A 19,794-nucleotide genomic window follows, 5' to 3' on the forward strand; every position below is an offset into this window, starting at 1 on the left:
CCCAAACTGGCTTCTCGCTATCAGTGCGGAGTCCAACGTGGGGCTCAAACTCATGAACTGTGTGATCATGACCTAAGCTGAAACCAAGAGTCAGATGCTTAACTGACTGAGCCACCCAGGCACTCCTTTTTTTTTTTTTTTTTTTAAAGTTTATTTACTTGCCCAGTTCATATTCTTTGCCCATTTTACAATTTGGTTATTTTTTGCCAATGATTTTTATTAATTATATCTATATAATTAAGGATATTGACCATTTGTTACATATTTTAGCAAATCTTTTTTCTTGTTTGATGATCCGTTTTATAGTATTCACAGTATTTTGTATAAAAGTTTTTATTAAAAAGAGGTTAGAGTGGGAGAGAACCAAAGCATAAGAGACTGTTAAAAACTGAGAACAAACTGAGGGTTGATGGGGGGTAGGAGGGAGGGGAGGGTGGGTGATAGGTATTGAGGAGGGCACCTTTTGGGATGAGCACTGGGTGTTGTATGGAAACCAATTTGACAATAAAATTCATATATTAAAAAAAAAGTTTTTATTATATTTTATTTTTACTTTTATGTGGTCAAAACTACCAGTGATTTCTGCCTTTGGTGCCATTCTTAGTTCTTTCCCAGCCAAAATTATGTAAATGCTAACCTCTATTTTTTCCATTTTTAGGACTTGCATTTAAAGTTATAGCTTTATAATCCATCAAAATTTTATTTTGTAGTAAATTGTGAGGTAGTTTCCTTTTATAATTTATAGAAATACATACTTGCATACTTCATTACATACAGAGAAGTGTATGAATGATAAGCAGACAGCTCAATGAAATATGACAAAGTGAATACAACTATGTCACTACTACCCAAACCAAGTCGTAGAATGTTACCAGCATCTCCAGAAGTCTCCCTTATGCCTCATGTCCCCTCCTTGTCACAACTCTCACAAAGTAATCACTATTTTGACTTCTGTCACCACAGATTAGTTTTACCTGCCCTTAAAAGATATTTGTTGAATGAATGAAGAAACAGGTTAAAAGTAATCTATTTCTGCCTTTCTCACAAATAATACAAGGATCTTGGAATGATTGGAAGGATCTCTGATCAGCTTCCTCCCAACTGACAAGCTATCATAGTTAGCATTTTGGTTCCATCTTGTTTTTATAATTATGATTAATTTGGTTAATCATCATCATTATTTTTCAGTTGTCATTATGTATTTGCTTCCCCTGCCCCCCAACACTGGCTTTTTCACTCTGCTCCTTCTTTCTAATCCAATTTTCTTCTTATTAAAAACATCCTTGGGGCACCTGGGTGGCTCAGTCGGTTAAGCATCCGACTCTGGCTCAGGTCATGATCTCACTGCTCTTGGGTTTGAGCCCTGCGTCAAACTGTGCTGACAGCTCAGAGCCTGGAGCCTGCTTCAGAGTCTGTCTCCCCTGCTTACGCTCTCTCTCTCTCTCTCAAATATAAAATTAAAAACATTTTTAAAAATCCTTTAGTAGTTCTTTTAGCTACTAGTCAATTTGATTTTTTTTATAAAAATATCTTAGTTTATTAAGTTTAGAAATCCAGGTTGATAATTTACTGTCAGCACTTAAAAGTCAGAAGAAATGGAATATTATTTTTAATTGTTGCTGTTAAGTCTCCTTTCAATATAATTATTTTTTGGGGTTGTAGGCAATATATTCTTCTCTGATTCTTTTAAGATTGTCTTTGATATTCTTGTTTCAGTATTATGTATCTGAATGTGAATTTATATTTATAGTAGTTGGCATGAAAACTCATGTTTGGCAAAATTATTGGAAAATTTCTAGTCATTATTTCTTTTAACATTGCTGCTTTTCCGTTTCCTCTGTTCCATCCTTCTGGAACTCCTATGAGATATGTTTTGTCTCTTAACCTTTCATTTATATTATCAATTCATATCTCTCTGTGCTGCAGATCTGTGTAATTTTTCAGATCAGTATTCCATTTCAATAATTCTCTCTTCATCTGTGTCTAATCTGTGTTTATTTTAATTTGTCCATTCACGTTTTAACTTCAAAGGTTATAGTTTTATGTCTATAAGTTCTTTTTGCTTCTTTTTCAAATTTTCTTGATATTTTGTTAATTTCTTCTTCCCTCATGTTTTCAAATTCCTCATTTTTCTTTAATCACATTAATTCTATAACCTAAAATACTTTCTAGTTCCTGAGCAAATAATCTTTTATGTAAAAATAAGAAAGTGGGGCATTTTTGCAAAAGCTTTAGATTAGAGTCTTCCAACTAGCCAGATTTGGTATTTCCTCATCTGACCTAACAGTGTGCTAAGCAGTACACTGAATTATGTTTGAGCTAATAGCCTCAGCAATAGAAGGTTCATTAAAATCTTGAACAGGATTGTTTGCTGGCCCTAACCAATGAAACTTTTTTTTTAAATTTTTTTTTTTTTAACGTTTATTTATTTTTGAGACAGAGAGAGACAGAGCATGAATGGGGGAGGGTCAGAGAGAGAGGGAGACACAGAATCTGAAACAGGCTCCAGGCTCTGAGCTGTCAGCATAGAGCCCGACGCGGAGCTCGAACTCACGGACCGCAAGATCATGACCTGAGCCGAAGTCGGACGCTTAACCGACTGAGCCACCCAGGCACCCCACCAATGAAACTTTTTAAGAAGGAGGGAGTTACTATGGTAACTACCAACCTGGAAAAAAAGTTAATTAATGTTTGCAATACAAAAATTATCCAAAATCAGGTTTTTATCATTTACAAAATGATAAAATCATCAATCAGGTTTTTATCATATATATTTCATAAATATATAACCTCTAGTTAATAGATAGTGAAATTTATCATTATCAGTAAAAAGATAGTGGAATTTGTATTTTAGAGATCAATTATCATAAAGGCCTAAATAATCAAAAGCAACTTAGCTTCAGCTTTTAGTGGAAAGGCTCCATTTTCATGATGAACGTGGGCTACCTTGGGTATTGCTAAGCATGTTGCATAAGTCCACATCTCTTAATATATTTTGAAATCTTGGACTCTCAGTAAGTGGAAAGGTTAGGTTAATATTTTTTTTAATCAGTTTCATAACTGGATATAGTAGGGCTGCTGTGAGCTGGCAATAAAACCTTCATTTGGGGGAGAGTAAGTTTAATAATTTGTTTCTGTAAATTGTTGGGGTTTAATTTTTATGAAGGGGTATATTATGCAATTCCCCATGTAATATGGGGGTTATTTCTTAAGGAAGAGTCCAAAGAAATAAGTGACACACGGCATTGACCCCAAGAGTTCAACGGCACAGAAGTACTATTTTAAGAGATTGTAGTGATCAGGAGATAGTATACTTTTAGATGTGAGTGATGAATGCCCTCCTTTTATACTTGGAATCATGTAAGATGTGGTATGGGCTACCCCACAAGGCTATGGATTAATAGATGTCTCAATAAACAGGAAAGAAATCATGTCTCATAGCTGGGAGTGTGATGTGCTGACAGAGGAACTACTATCCCTCTAGAGTGGGAAATGCCTGTTGCAGGATATTTCTGGGATACAGGTCACTTGATTTCCCTGATCTCTTAAGTAAAACCTTAGATCAATAGAGGTTTATTCTGTAGTCAGATACCACCACTTACTAGTTTATGATTTGGGCCAAGATACTTAATGTAATGGTAAGTAGGTCAAAAATGATCTCCTGCATCCTAGAAAATTACATGCAACCTTATCTCTCATGTAGCAATTTTAATAATCTTCATCCTGGGATACCTTCTATTTCTAAAAGACATCAAGATTTTTTTAAACTTTTTTTTAACATTCATTGCTGAGAGAGAGAGACAGAGCACAAGCAGGGGAGGGGCAGATAGAGAGGGAGACACAGAATCTGAAGCAGGCTCCAGCTCTGAGCTGTCAGTACAGAGCCTGATGTGGGGCTTAAACCCACAAACCATGAGATCATGACCTGAGCTGAAGTCAGATGCTTAACTGACTGAGCCACCCAGGCGCCCTAAGACATCAAGATTTTAAATGGAGATATACATTAGTTGAATCTGAAATTCAACTTGCCATTCAAAGTTATAATTTACGGGTGCCTCCGTGGCTCAGTCAGTTAAGCGTACAGCCCTTGGTTTTGACCCAGGTTATAATCTCACAGTTCATGAGTTCAAGCCCTGCATTGGGCTCTGTGCTGACACTGCAGAGCCTGCTTGGGATTCTCTCTCTCTCCCTCTCCCTCTGCTTCTCTCTCTCTCAAAATAAATAAATAAACTCTGAAACACAAAAGTTTTTTAAAAAAGTTATAATTTAAGTTGCACTTTCTCAAGTACCTTTATTTTTAATGGAGGTATAATTGATATATAACATTATATTAGCTTCAAGTATACAGCATGTACATTACAAAATGATCACCACAGTAAGTCTAGTTAACATCCATCAGCATATATAGTTACAAAAAATGTTTTTTCTTGTGACGGGAACATTTAAGGTTTACTCTCTTCACAACTTTCAAATATACAATGTAGTATTATTAACTAGAGTTTCCAGGCTTTACATTATATCTCCCTGACTTACTTATTTTATAAAATGAGTTTTGCACCTTTCAACTCCCTTCACCCATCTCACCCACCCCTCCACCCACTGCCTCTGGCAGCTACCAATCTTTTCTCTGTATCTGTGAGCTTAGTTTTGTTTTATTTTGTTTTGCTTTGTTTAGAGTCTACATATAAGTGAGATCATACAACATTTGTCTTTCTCTGTCTGGTTTATTTCACTTAGCATAATGCCCTCAAGATCCAGCTATATTTTCACAAATGGCAACTTTCCATTTTTTTTATGGCTATTATTTCATTGTATAGATATGCACCACATTTTCTTTATCCATCCATCTATGGATGGACCCTTAGGTTGTTTTCTTATCTTGGCTATTGAAAATAATTCTGCAGGGTGCCTAGATGTCTCAGTTGGTTAAGCATCTGACTCTTGATTTGGGCTCAGGTCATGATCTCATGGTTCATGAGATCGAGCCCCAAGCCCGGTTCTGTGCTGACAGCATGGAACCTGCTTGGAATTCTCTCTTTCCCTCTCTGTCTCTGCCTGCACACATGCTCTCTCTCTCAAAATAAATCAATATTTTTTTAAAAAAGAAAGTAATTCTCCAACGAACATGGGGGTGTGTATATCTTTTTGAGCTAGTGTTTTTGTTTTCTTTACATAAATACCCAGAAGTGGAATTGCTGGATCATATGGTAGTTCTAGTTTGAATTTTTTGAGGAACCTCCATATTCTATTCCATAGAGACTACAACAGTTTACATTCCCTCAACAGTACATAAGAATTCCCTTTTCTCCACATCCTTGCCAACACTGGTTATTTTTTGCCTTTTTGATAATAGCCATTCTAACAGGTGTGAGGTAATGGCTCATCGTGGTTTTGATTTGCATTTCCCTGATGACTACTGATGTTGAACATCTTTTCACATACCTGTTGGCCTTCAGTATGACTTCTTTGGAAGTATGTTTATTCAAATCCTCTGCCCATTTTTTAATCAAATTATTTTTTTTAATGTTTATTTTTGAGAGAGAGAATGAATGGGATAGGGGCAGAGAGAGAGGGAGGCACAGAATCCAAAGCAGGCTCAAGGCTCTGGGCTGTCAGCACAGAACCCAACATGGGCTTGAACCCATGAACCATGGATCATGACCTGAGCTGCAGTCAGATTGCTTAACCAACTGAGTCACCCAGGCACCCCTAATTGAATTGTTTGTTTGTTTTTTTCATTGAGTTATATGAGTTCTTTATGAATTTTGGATATTAACCCCTTACTGGATGTATGATTTGCAAATATTTTCTCCCATTCAGTAGGTTTTTCATTTTGTTGATGACTTCCTTTGCTGTATAGAAGCTTTTTTAGTTTGATGCAGTCTCACTTGTTTATTTTTTTTTCTTGCCTTTGCTTTTGGTATCAAATCCAAAAAATTATCATCAAGACCAATGTCAGGGAGCTTACTGCTTATGTTTTCTTCTAGGAGTTTTATGGTTTCAGATCTTTTTTTAATTTTTTTATTTTATTTTTTTTTTAGATAGAGTGCACATGCGTGTGTGCATGTGGGCAGGGGAGGAGCAGAAGGAGAGGAGAGAGAATCTTAAGCAGGCTCCACACCCAGCACAGAGCCAAATGCAGGGCTCCATCTCATGACTGAGGTCATGAGATCATGACCTGAGCCAAAATTAAGAGTCAGGCACTGGGGCACCTGGGTGGTTCAGTCGGTTAAGTGTCCGACTTCAGCTCAAGTCATGATCTCACAGTTAGTGAGTTCAAGCCCCACATTGGGCTCTGTGCTGACAGTTCAGAGCCTGGAGCCTGTTTCGGATTCTGTGTCTCCCTCTCTCTCTGCCCCTCCCCAGCTCCTGCTCTGTCTTTCTCTGTCTCTCAAAAAATAAATAAATGTTAAAAAAAAAAAAAAAAGGGTCGGACACTTAACCAACTGAGCCATCCTGGTGCCCCATGGCTTTAGATCTTATATTCATGTCTTTAATCCATTTTGAGTTTATTTTTGTGTGTGGTATAAGATAGTGGTCTAGTTTCATCCTTTTGCATGTGGCTGTCCAGTTTTCCCAACACCATTTACTGAAGAGACTATCCTTTCCCCGTTGTATATTCTTGCCTCCTTTGCCATAAATTAATTGGCCATATACGCAAGAGTTTATTTCTGGACTCCCTGGTCTGTTCCATTGATCCGTTTGTGTTACTACCATACTATTTTGATTACTATAGCCTTGTAATATATTTTGAAATCAGGGAGCACATTGTCTCCAGCTCTTTTCTTTCCTAAGATTGCTTTGGTTATTCAAGGTCTTTTGTGGTTACAAATTTTTTTATTCTATTTCTATGAAAAATGTCATTGGAGTTTTGATGGGGATTGCATTAAATCTGTAGATTGCTTTGGGTAGTGTAGATATCTTAACAATATTAATTCTTTTAATCCATGAGTATGGAATATCTTTCCGTTTATTTATGTCTTCATTTTCTCTCATCAATGTCTTATAGTTTTCAATGTACAGGTCTTTTCACCTCCTTGCTTAAATTTATTCCTAGGTATTTTATTCTTTTTGATATAACTGTAAATGGGATTGTTTTTTTAATTTCTCTTTCTGATAGTTCATTATTAGTGAATAGATATGCAATAGATTTCTTTTTATTGATTTTGTAACCTACAACTTCACTGAATTATTCTAATATTTTTTTGGTAGAGTCTTTAGGTTTTCTGTAAATAATATCATGTCATCTGCAAAAAGTGACAGTTTTACTTCTGACTTTCCAATTTGAATGCCTTTTTTTTTTTTTCTTGCTTAATTGTTCTGGCAGGGATTTCCAATACTATGTTGAATAAAAGTGGTGAAAGTGGACATCCTTGTCTTGTTCCTGATCTTAGAGGAAAAGCTTTTCAGCTTTTCACCGTTAACTGTGATGTTGGGTGTGGGCTTGTCATAGATGACCTTTATTATGTATGTTGAAGTACATTCCCACTGCACCCACTTTATTAAGAATTTTTATCTAAAATGGATGTTGAATTTTGTCAAATGCTTTTTCTGTATCTAGTGAAGTGATCTGATCGTATCATTTTTTATCTCTCATTTTGTTAATGTAGTATATAAGCATCTTCTTTCTCTAAAAAAATTCTTTTGTGACAACATTTTTCCGTGATTCAAGTACTGGTTACAGTGAAGCAGAGTTCCACAGCCTTCTGTAGTTACAGGGTTTGTTTCTATAGGTCCTGCTCTAAGTGTAATTGTGATCATCTTTGTTTAGGTTTAAACAAGATTTAAATCTTGTTTAAAAGATTAAACAAACTTTTTTTTAAGTTTATCTATTTACTTTGAGAGAGAGAGAGTGAGAGTCAGGGAGGGGCAGAGAAAAAGGGAGAGAGAGAATCCCAAGCAGGCTCCACATTCAGTGCAGAGCCCAGCACACAAGGCTTTATCCCATGAATGGTGAGATCATGGCCTGAACTGAAATCAAGAGTTGGTTGCTTAACTGACTGAGCCACCCAGGCGCCCTGATTTAAACACCATTTAAAATAGAAGGCATGTATTTGCTGCTAAGACACCAAGGAATTTTGCAGAAGCTAATTATCTCCTTAGCAACATTCTTAATAAAATTGCCTCCAGATAAAGAGAGGCAGTCAATATTATCTCCTCTCCATAGCCATATGAAGTTTAATATGAATTTTGATTTACTTTCCCTTCTCTTTTTTGTGCATAATGAAATACAAAGAAAAAAAAAAGATACTAACCGGTCACAGAGACCTCTTTAAAGGCATAATTTTCATGCTTCTTTCCAGAGAACCTGCCCTAAAAAGGATCTGGGTAGTGGATTTAGCAGAGATCTGAACACATACAGGTGTGCTTTCCCTGAATGGTTAGTCCGTTGTGTCTCTGGGGTCCATGCAGGTTTGCAGTGTGTACACTGTGGTCTCCTGTCTCAGTGTTTTCCCTTCTTATGATAGGAATTAATACCCCCCACCACCACCACCACTACCAACTTCCTTCTTCATTTGTCTCATTAGTCATACTGGCCTAATATACCCTCAATTGCTGGTCGGGGAGTGGGTGGGGGTCAAAATTTCAACTTCTAGGAATTGTATATGACATGAGTTGTTCCATAGCACAACCGAGATTTTCGCCAACATCTGTGTGGAACAGTCAGAAGTCTTATTGCCCTAGTTGAGAGTTCTAGAATTCATAAATAAATATATATTGAACACATGAGAACAGCATAAAGTTCATAGTTCACTCACTCATTCAGCAAATAAATTCAGCTCAGTAAATGAGCATGGGAGATACTTCCGTGAATAACATAAAGATCCTAGCCCTCGTGAAAGTTATATTTTAATGCAGAGGGAGACAGAAATAAACAATAAACTTAATAAGTAAACTTGATAGTAAATCAGGTGACAAATACTATGGGAGAAAAAAAGCAAAGCAAGGTAAAGGGCAATTGGTATTGCATGGGGGCTGTGGGAGGTAAGTTACCCTCCTCAGCATGGTGTCAGAAAAGGCCACATTAAGAGATTTGAGGAAAGACTTGAAGGGGTTGAGGGAGTGAACCAAATAGATGGAGGGAAGAACATTTCAGGCACAGCAGAGCTAATGTCCTAAGGCACAGTCATGCAGTGTGTCTGAGGAGACAGGAGAGGCTGAGAAAGGAGAGGGAGATGTGCTGTCAGAGAGGAATCTGGAACCTGACAGGGGAGGTCTTGTCCACTGTCTCGAGCACTGGTTTGCACTGTAAGTTAGCATTGAAGGGTTTGGGTTTTCTTCACAGTTCTATTGAACTATAACGTATGAACCATACAATTCATCCCTTAAGTATACAATTCAATGGTTTGGGTGTATTCACAGATATGTGCAACCATTAGCCACAGTCAACTTTAGAACATTTTCATGACCTTAGAAAGAACCCCTTTCCCCTCCAGGCCTAAGCAACCACTAATCTACTTTCTGTTTCTGTAGATTTCCCTGTTCTGAACTTTTCATGTAAAGGGAACCATATAATATATATTGCCTTTTGCGAGTGGCTTCTTTTACTTAGTATAATGTTTTCCATGTTGTAGCCTATACCGATACTTCCTTCCTTTTTAATGCTGCATACATTACATTCATTGTATGCCTATACTGTATTTTGTTTATCTGTTTGTCAGTGATGAACATTTGAGCTGTTTCCACCTTTTGGCTGTTATAAACAGTGCTGCTATAAACATTTAGGTGCAAGTTTTTGTGTGTTTTGTAGATTTTTAAGCAGAACCATGACATCTGATATTTTATCAGGATCACCCTGGCTAATATGTTTAAAAGCTAATATGCTCAAGAGAGGTATTATTTCTCTTAAATGTTCAAAATAAACATGTGTTAATAGAAAAATGCAAATTCCTAGGTGTATTTAAATGAACCATACCCATTATTTATTCACCTACAATAGACTGATCTGTTGTTCTTGTGTTTCTAATGCACATGATCCTACCTTGCAAATAAATGAGCATCTTGGTTAGGGATTTGAGCTGGCTTGCCTTATCACTTCACAAGTCAATCAATATTAAAGAGTTCTAGTCCCTGCTGGCCGCAATTGACACTTTAAGTTAGCCATGTGAGCTGAGAGGCCAAGAACCAGATCCATACGGATGGAATTGTTCTCTCAGTAGAAGAAATCCCTCTGTCTTCTCGGAATTCAGGATACAAGTGGAGGGGAACAGGGAAGCTACGTTTCCTGCTGTAGCTGCCCTTCCCTGAACCCCACTTGAACTTGGGTGAAGAGAGCACGGTAGTCTCCAGTGCTGTCAGTTTACTACTTAAGAATTTTAACAAGGAGGAAGACGTTTCCTGCTAGAAGGTGACCCCAGATCAACAATCCCTTTACAGCCAAATTCCCTTTCAATCTGATAATAACGACTATACATAGTAGGTTCTCTGTAATGCTACCGGATTCAGTTAAACCCTCATTAGCTATACGCCTGCAGAATAATTAATGGTCCCATTTTTCAACTATTTTCTAACTAGTAAAAACAAATAAAGAAAAATAGGCTCCCTCCACCAAGTAGTTCATTCTCATTATAATGAAAAACTCAAGTATTAAAGTAAAAACCTTTCATAACACCACAATTAGAATTAACCACTGTTAGTATTTTGGCATATTCCCTCTGGTTTTTTCTTTACCTAAAGTTCTTTGAGTTTTGTTTTGTTTTTGACATAATTAGGACCATATTGTCTATACAGTTTTCTACTTGTTTTCTTACTTTTAATTATATTGAGAACACTTTCCCATGTTATTAAAAATTATTTAAAATAATCTTAATGGCTATATAATTTCAGTTTTAAGAATATATCTTTAACCATTACTATTAGATATTTAGATTGTTTACAATTTTTATTTGATATAAGTAATATGGCAATAAACATCTTGTGTATTGAGAAACCCTTGTCCCATCTCTGATTATTTCCTTAAGGTAAGTGTGCAGTGAGGCTGTTTCAGTATTGCTTAGAGATATACATTGGTAGAACTTTTCCAGAAAGCAGTCTGTATGTATTCAAAGATACAGGGTTGACTGCAGGGCTCTTGTTGTTGAGGTTGCACTAGTTTTCCTGGCTTTTAAGAAGCCTTGGCCCAGGTGATAGAAATGTTCTGTATCTTGATTAGGGAAGTGGTTACACAACTGTATCCATTTGTCAAAATCATCAAACAACACCCTTAAAATTGGTAAATTTCGTGTCTGTGAATTATATATCGATAAGAAATTTAAATTTTAAAAACAAAGTTTTGTAGTATCAAACTGACACTTTTTTCTCAATATGGTCAGAAAGATGAAAAAATAATTTTAGAAGGAATAGTTTTCTGACCATGTAATTCAGTGTTTTTTAACGCCATTGTTCCAGAACCACCCAATATTAGCTAGTGTTATGAGTCACATACTTGGAGAAAAATCCATAGCAATTCCTAAAAAGGGAGTTATGATGATACCAAGAATTAAATTTATTTAGCCATAGTATGCACTAGATAGCACGTTATACCTGTGCTATCCAGGAAGATAGCCACTAGTCACATGTAGCTACTGAGCGCCTGAAATGTGGCTGGTCTAATTTGAGGTGTGCTGCCGATATGAAATATACATCAAATTGCAAAGACTTAATACCAAACAAGAAATGTAAAATAATCTCATTAATAATGTTTTGATGTTGATAATGTTTTGGATATATGGGTTAAGCCAAATATGCTATTAAAATTAATCTCACCTTCCTTTTTACCTTTCTAATATAGTCATAGAACATTTAGAATCCTATAGCAGTTCACATTTGTAACTTGCTTTACATTTCTGTTGGATAGTACTGCTTTATCCATTCAGTTTTGTTTAATTCTCGTAACGACCCAACGAGGTAGATATTTTTATTATTATCATCAACTTCATTTTCCAGATGAGATTGAGGTTTTAGAGAAGTGAAAACCTTATCCAAAGTCATATAGACCTAATAGGCGACAAAGCTGGAATTGAACTCAGATGGTGTGTTTCCAGTCTGGGCAACTAAGCACTTAGCTGAAAGAATATTTTAAGATTTATCTAGCTATGATTTTTCTAATCCCTTGCTTATAAATATCACTTATAAGGTAGGCAGAATTTGTTTTTACCAAATTCACAAATATGTGAAGCTTTCTGCCTACTAAGATATGTTGTAAACCAAAGCAGGGGAAAAAATAGTACAAAAGTGAGGAATCATTTAGTGTTGTTTTAAGATTTTTGTCATCCAAATATAATTAAGAATGAGATTTAAGACAGTGTTGCTCTTTGAATAAAAAATGGTTAACTTGATTAACTAGTTATAACTCTTAATTAGTTTCATCACTACCTAAGATGATAACTTAAGGGTTGGTAATAATATAATCCTGACAGAGTAAGTAAGTTACAGTGCAGAGAGTACTTTTTTTTGCAGAGAGTACGTTTTAGGGCCTAGAAAACATTTGGCATTTTGGATTTCTGTAAATAAACGTGAAGCTGGGAGGGGGCTGATTAATATCTTCAACAGGTACTTTATAGATTTCTACCTAAACAAGTAACACTAGAAACTTGGACCTTCTCCTGTAACCACAAGTTGGTTCGATCTCTGAATTATTTACAGAAAAATTAGGATCCTGTAACAGAATTTGCATTTCAAAGGAAGAGGAATCCAGAGGACACTCTTGTTCACTTATGGGCATTTCAGGATCAGTTTTTTAAAAGTGTTGGAACCATCACCATCTCCGTAGAGATTCTAGAGGGAGTTACTTTGCTGCTGTGACCAACGCGTTAGACACCATTGCAAGAGCTGTGGTGGGGTGTATTGCCTGTCACTGACAAGCATTTACTGAGCACTGATAACATGTAAGGTTTTGTGAAAGGCGCTACAAAGAGACAAACGTGGAGACATGTTCCATATTTTTAAGGATTTCGATGTCCAATGGGAAAATAAGCATATAAATGAATAACTCTAATAAGATGCTTTTTGAAAAAACTGGATTTAACCAAGATTCAAATCTAGGTCTGTCTCTTGGTTCCAATTTATTTGTGCATTTGGAACATATATTTTTAAAATTAAAAATAGCTTTTCACTGCAAAATCAATGCATAATACTCGTAGGAAAAAAATTTAATACAGCTAAGCAAAAATAAGATAATAAAAATATCCATACTGCCACAATCCCACCATAGGAAATGTCAACATCTTGATGTATGTATAGCCTTTTGGACCTTTTTCTATTAATGTACACACATATATTTTTAAACAAAAGGACTGTACTATACATGTACTTTCAATGAAAATTCCAACATATGTCATTTTTAGAGTGACTGAATAGCATTCTGTTGTCTGATTGTGCCCCAATTTATTCAACCAACCCTTTTTTGTTCATTCAGCACTTATTGAGTGCCTACTGTGTTCCAGGAGCTATCTTAAGACTACAGTGTTAAGTGTTACAGTGGTGGATAAAATTCTTTGGTATTAATTGTTTATAATTTTTCAATCATATTAATAATGCTGTAATAAACATTATTTTATATACATCCTTATATACTTGTCCATTCATTCACTTGAGATAATAATTGAGCATATACTAGATGCCAGACAGTCTGGTGACTTCATTACATATATTATCTCATTTAATCTTTGTGATCCAAGAGGCAGTGTTGTGATTTCAATTTTAAAATGAAGAAACAAGAACATGGAGAAATGAAATAATTTGCCTTAGGTCATACGACAAGGAAGTGCAAACCTGTAAATCAAGTTCAAATTTGTGTGATCCTAGATTCATGCACTGCTAGCAATGTTAAGGTGAAATTACTGCCTCCAAGAGCATAAACTTTTTTTTTTTTTTACTTTTTTTTTTAGTAAGCTGTACACCCACCATGGGGCTTGAATTCACAACCCTGAGATCAAGAGTCACAGAACATAAATATTTTTTAAAAAAATTTTTTAGTGCTTATTTATTTTTGAGAGTGAGGGAGAGAGACAGAGTGTGAGAGGGGTGGGGGCAGAGAGAGAGGGAGACACAGAATTTGAAGCAGGCTCCAGGCTCTGGGCTGTCAGCACAGAGCCCATCGTGGGGCTCGAATTCATAGGCCGTGAGATCACGACCTGAGATGGATGACCAACCGACTGAGCCACCCAGGCACCCCAAATATTTTTAAGATGCTAAATTACTAATTTTCCAGCCACAAAGATTTTATTACCAGTTTAACCTTCACATCATGTCCATGCAACACTGAGGTTATGTGCACTTGATTCTTAAAAATAAACTTAAAAATCTTCAATTCTTGGGATGCCTGGCTGGCTCAGTCTCTCGATCTCAGGGTTGGGAGTTCAAGCCCCATGTTGGATGAGGAGCCTGCTTAAAAAAAAAAAAAAAAAAAAAAAAAAAAAAACTATCAAAAATCATCAATTTGTATGGAGGTTGGTTAAAAAAAAAAAACTTCAACTCAAATCAGAGAAAGAAGAAAGAAGCAGATAAACACTGTGAAGTTGAGAAACCAATAAATGAGAGAGACACAAATAGAGACAAGAGAGTCAGAGGGAGATACTGATCCCCTTCTCCCTCCCATCGCTTCAGCTTACCCCCAGCCCCACGCCATCTAATACACCTTTTTCTTTTACATAAGCTTGTTTGAATAGTTTCTGTTGCTCATAGTCAGGATGTTGCATTTTAGAAAAATGTTCTCGTCGTTTACAAGTTTATAGGGTATGCCTTTTTGTGTAGTGTGTAAGACCCAATCTGTATTTGCATATTTGTTTCAGGATTTGTTGGATTAAACAATAGAAAGTTAAAAATAGAAGGAAAAGTTCAAAACTTCTAACTGTGTAGTGACACAAAAGTGACCTGTTTACTTCATATATTATCTACATTTCTTTTTTTTTAAGTTTATTTATTCATTTTTAGAAAGAGAGAGGGAGAGAGAGAATCCCAGGCAGACTCCAGGCTGTCAGCACAGGTGTTGATGTGGGGCTCGATCTCAAGAACCATGAAATCACGACCTTGATCATGATCAAGAGTCAGATGCTTAACCGACTGAGCCACCCAGGCACCCTTATGATCTACATTTCTGTTTTTTATGATAAAAAATACTGAAATGTTCTACAGATTCTTAAAAGTTATCATTTTTATGTCACCGAGATTATTAAATACTCAAGTAGTTGATTATTGTCAGCACAGCCCTGAGTTGTCTTTCCTCTGCCAAAACTCTGTTACCTTCCTCAGCTGAGTGATGTATCCACCAGGACACCTGTTCTTTCACAGGGATTGTCATTAGAGCCTCTGGGGTTGAATGGGACCTGTGATTTACACATCACTTTTTGGTACCTTTCATCTTTTAAAAGACAGTACAGGGGTGCCTGGGTGACTCAGACTCTGGATTTCAGCTCAGGTCATGATCCCAGTTGGACTCCGCGTGGGGCTCCACGTTGAACATGGAACCCGCTTAAGATTCTGTCTCTCCCTTTGCCCCTCTGCCCCACTGAGGCATGCTCCCTCTCTTAAAAAAAAAAAAAAAAAAAAAAAAGGCAGTTTCGCATAGCACTTAAGAGCATGGACTCCAGTGCCAAGACTACCTTTTTAAATCCCAGTTTTGCCATGTGTCCACTTATATGACTTTATGCAAATTATTTAACCTTTTTGTGCCTCAGTGTCTCAGCTGTAAAATGGAGGTCCATAATGGCTCTTTCACATCACTGTGGTGCTGAACGGATAATAGAACATATATGAAATGCTTGCAGGAGAATCTGGCGTGGGGGAAGCAGTCAATAACTGTTACTTGCTGCTGCTGCTACTGTTAACTGCTCTTCTATTTGGGGAACTCTGGATATTCATCATCAACCACCTCTGCCATCACCCATACTTCAAGCACTTGTTTTGAAACCCTTCAAGAGCAGAATTCTGTTATTATCCCAAGTAGGAATACACCAGGGCAGTGATAAAATTTACTATGAAGGTAGTAGCCCAGCTGCCAGATGACCTTTGTGTTGTGGTCTGTGAGGACAAAAATGTTTAGTAGCTCAGGTTCCGTTTGTGCTCACTTAAAATGTCCCCTTTGAGGCTCCCAGAGTCAGCACCTGTGTAATTAATAGGCCAGCACAGAGCCTTCCACAGCCATGCTTGCTGCAGGCAGGTTATTTGGGGCTTTGCTTCTTGTATTTTTTTGTAGTGGTCACCATTCTACTCCTGTAGTTGTGGTTGCTTTGAGAAATTGATGTGGTCTTGAATGTTCCCAGTGGTGAGAAAGTGTATCTCTAGCTCTTTTGGTTTTCGGTTGATAACCTCCTTTCAGGCCCCTGTATAACTGATATTACAGGCAGTTGTGTCCCTGAGGAGTCTGTTTTCTGCCCTGTGGACTCCAAGGGTAGTACTTTCTCCTCACACGGCCCTCCAGTGAATGATATACGCACAATGCTGGCTACAGGCAGAATCCCACTGGTGGCTTTTGTCCTCTTTCTTCTCAGTGAGAAAATAAAGCCAAGGGCTCCTGTTTATTTGTTTTCTTTTGCTTTGCTTTTAGGGTTTTGGTTTTTTTCCCCATAAGTCAGGTGTCTAGTGCTAAGGTGGGAACTGGGAAGGAGAAGCTATGTTTTTTAATAGGCTACATTGTTTGTAAGAAAGTGTCAATTCCTCAGTGGAAGTGGTTATAATCAAGGAAATATTTTGTCTTAATTCAGTGTTTCCCAAGGTCTGTCCTATAGAAAATGTGTTTGGCATTTGTTTAGTATTGATAGGTATTCCACTAAAAAAGGATTCTATAGCCAAATAAGTTTAGAAAATAAACTTAGTTTATTGGGCGCCTGGGTGGCTCAACAGGTTAAGTGTCCAACTTCAGCTAAGGTCACGATCTCATGGTTTGTGAGTTTGAGCCCCGTGTCGGGCTCTGTGTTGTCAGCTCGGAGCCTGGAGCCTGCTCCAGATTCTGTGTCTCCCTCTCTCTCCACCTCTTCCTGCATGCTCGCTCTCTCTCTCTCTCTCTCTCTCTCTGTCTCTCTCAAAAATAAATAAACAGTAAAATTTTTAAAGAAAATACTGCCTCCAGGGCGCCTGGGTGGCTCAGTCAGTTGAGCGTCAGACTCTTGATTTCCGCTCAGGTTGTGGGATTGAGCCCCGCATTGTCAAGCTCACACTGACTGGGCACGCCGCAGAGCCTGCTTTGGATTCTCTTCTCTCTCTCTCTCTCTGCCCCTCCCCCGCTAGTTCCATCTGTCCTGTCCCCTGGGACCAGTGTTCCTAGCCTAGCTCAGCCCCCCTCATAGGCACCTGGTCTTATCCCTCACCTACTCCAGGATATGACTCCAAACTGGCTCCTCTCTCCTCAATCAGTTTTTCCCACTCTAGTGGATCATTCATAGAAACTTACTGACTTTCCCCCACCCTTAAAAACCCTCCGGTAGCCTCCTATCTCTTTCCAGGTCCTGTATCATTTCTCTGTTCTCTTTTGTAGCACAATTCTTGAAGAACTCTTTATAGTCACTGTCCCTGATTCCTCTCCTGACATATTCTCTTGAACCCACATATTCTTCTAAACCTCACTCTGTTCAGGTTTTCACCCCCATCACTCTCCAGAATTGCTCCCACTATGGTCTCTAGGGACCTCCACATGGCTAAACCCAGAGTCAACTTTTAGCACTCATTTTACTTGACCTGTCAACATCATTTGACACAGTTAATAGTCCCTTCACTTGGAAACACCTTTATCCCTTAGCTTCCAGAAACTGTAGTCTCCCGGTCTTCCTGTCTCGCTGGCCGTTCCTGCTCTGTCAGTTTTGTTCATTTTTCCTATTTTTGGAACCCCTAGAACACTGTCCTTAGACTTCCTTAGTGCTTAGATGTCCTTAGTCTTCTCCTCTGTACCCACTCCCTTGGCAGTCTTCTCCAGGCTCATGGCTTTAAAGTCTCTCTGCTACATACTCCCAAATGTGTATGTCAAGTCCAGAGTTTCTGCCTCAGCACTATCAGTGTTGGGGACCAGATAATTCTTTGTCGTAGTGAACTGTCCTGTGCACGGTGGGATGTTCAGCAACGTCACTAGCCTCTGGATGCCGGAGCGCACCAGTTACGACAACCAAAAATGTTTCCAGACATTGCCGGATATCCCCTGGGGATAAAATGACACCTCTCTGCCCCCCTTTCCCCATTGAGAACTACTGTTTCTAGTCTGAACTTCTTCCCCAAACTCCAGATTTGTATATTCAGCTGTCTACTTGACACTTCGGTTTGAGTGTCTAATTATCCATATGTAACATGATCAAGACCACGCTTCTGATATATCTTTCTAAACCTAATCCTCCCTCAGACTTCCCACCTCAGTTAATTGTATACCATCCTTCTCCTAGTATGCTTAGGCCAAAAACCTGGGTGTTTCCTCAACTCCCCTCTTTCTCTCACACCTGCATCCTGATTCATCAGTAAATCTTACAATCCTTTGCTTCCAAGTGTGTCTAGAATCTGACACGCTCTCACTACTACTGCCCTGGTCCATGCCACCATCATTTTCTACCTGGATTGTTACAACTGCCTCACCTTCTCTGTATCACTAGAGTGACCCTGTGAAAATTCGTAATTCAGGGCATGTCACATCTCTGCACAAAAACCTCCAGATGTGAGGTGCCTGAGTGGCTCAGTTGGTTAAGCATCCAACTCTTGATTTTGGCTCAGGTCACCATCTCACCATTCATGAGTTCGAGCCCCACATCGGGCTGTGCGCTGACAGCGTGGAGCCTCCTTAGGAATCTCTCCCCCCCCCCCCCCGCACCCCCTCAAAATAAATAAATAAACAACTTCCAGATGTTTTCTTTCTTACTCAAAGTAAAAATCAAAATCCTTACAGCAAGCTACCAGGCCTCACATGATCTCATCTTCTACTCCCATCCATCTCCTTCTGTCTCCTCTCTCACTACCCAGACTTCCAGCCACACTGGCCTCCTCTCTGTTCCCCAGCACACACGGCCTTGGTTCCTTTGCACTTGCTCTTTCCCCAGATAATCTTCTCTGTTGCTTCATTCAGGTCATGGCTCAAATGTCAGTTTCTCAGTGAGGCCTTCCTTGACCACAGGATTTAAGATCTCACACCACTAACACCACCTCCACCTCTCTTTCAAACCTGCTTTATTTTTCCCCATTGCGCTTTCTTTATCTGACATACCCCAGACCACTGTATCCTGCTTACAAGAATAAACTCTGAAGCCAGATTGCCTAGGTTTGTATCCCAACTCTGTCACTCTCAAGATGTAGGACCTAGGCTTCTCTGTACCTCAGTTGCTTTGTAAAGTGGGATAGTTTTTATCTCATCAGAACAGAACCTCACCTACAGTGTTAGGAGTTCACCATGATTATTTTTGTTGTGTTATTATTATTGTATTTTACTTATTAACTTCCTTTGTCTTCCCCTTCCCTTACTGGAATGTAAATTCCATGAGAGAACTTTTTTACTTTGGTTATTGCTATATTCACAGCTTCCACAACAGGGCCTGGCACATAGTAGGCACTTAACAAATATTTGCTAATCAAATTGTCCTCTGGAAAGAATAATGGGGAAGAGATGAATCCAGGAAGACCTGAGCTCTATGTGTACCATTTAAAACTTTTACCAAAAGAATGTGTTCATGTATTGTGTCCTCAAAAAGCTTATAGACTTCAGTGGAAAAAAGACATGTAGACAAATGAATTCCTAGAGGATTGATAATATGAGAGTTGAGTTGTAAAAGATGCATAGTTCAGATAAAGTATGACACAAATGGGCAGTCCTCCAGGCAGAGGGAATAGAATGTGCAAAAGCAAAGAGGT

At 38.1% G+C, this 19,794-nt stretch overlaps 1 protein-coding gene across 2 annotated transcripts in view; it reads left to right on the forward strand.

Annotated features, from left to right (window-relative positions):
- The window catches only part of VPS45 (vacuolar protein sorting 45 homolog), a 65,037-nt gene that overhangs the window by 41,554 nt on the left and 3,689 nt on the right, over positions 1-19,794 (forward strand). Inside the window, exon 15 of one of the 2 annotated variants that reach the window (XM_042953818.1) lies at positions 12,625-13,506. The exons of the other annotated variant lie outside the window; for it this stretch is intronic. Coding sequence (XP_042809752.1) covers positions 12,625-12,643 — 19 coding nt within the window. The 3' untranslated portion in view covers positions 12,644-13,506. Of the gene's footprint in view, positions 1-12,624; positions 13,507-19,794 lie in introns of those variants that run through there. 2 annotated transcript variants of the gene reach the window in all.

The sequence above is a fragment of the Panthera leo genome, chromosome C1, assembly GCF_018350215.1.
Source record: "Panthera leo isolate Ple1 chromosome C1, P.leo_Ple1_pat1.1, whole genome shotgun sequence".
In the NCBI taxonomy this organism is placed as follows: Eukaryota; Metazoa; Chordata; class Mammalia; order Carnivora; family Felidae; genus Panthera; species Panthera leo.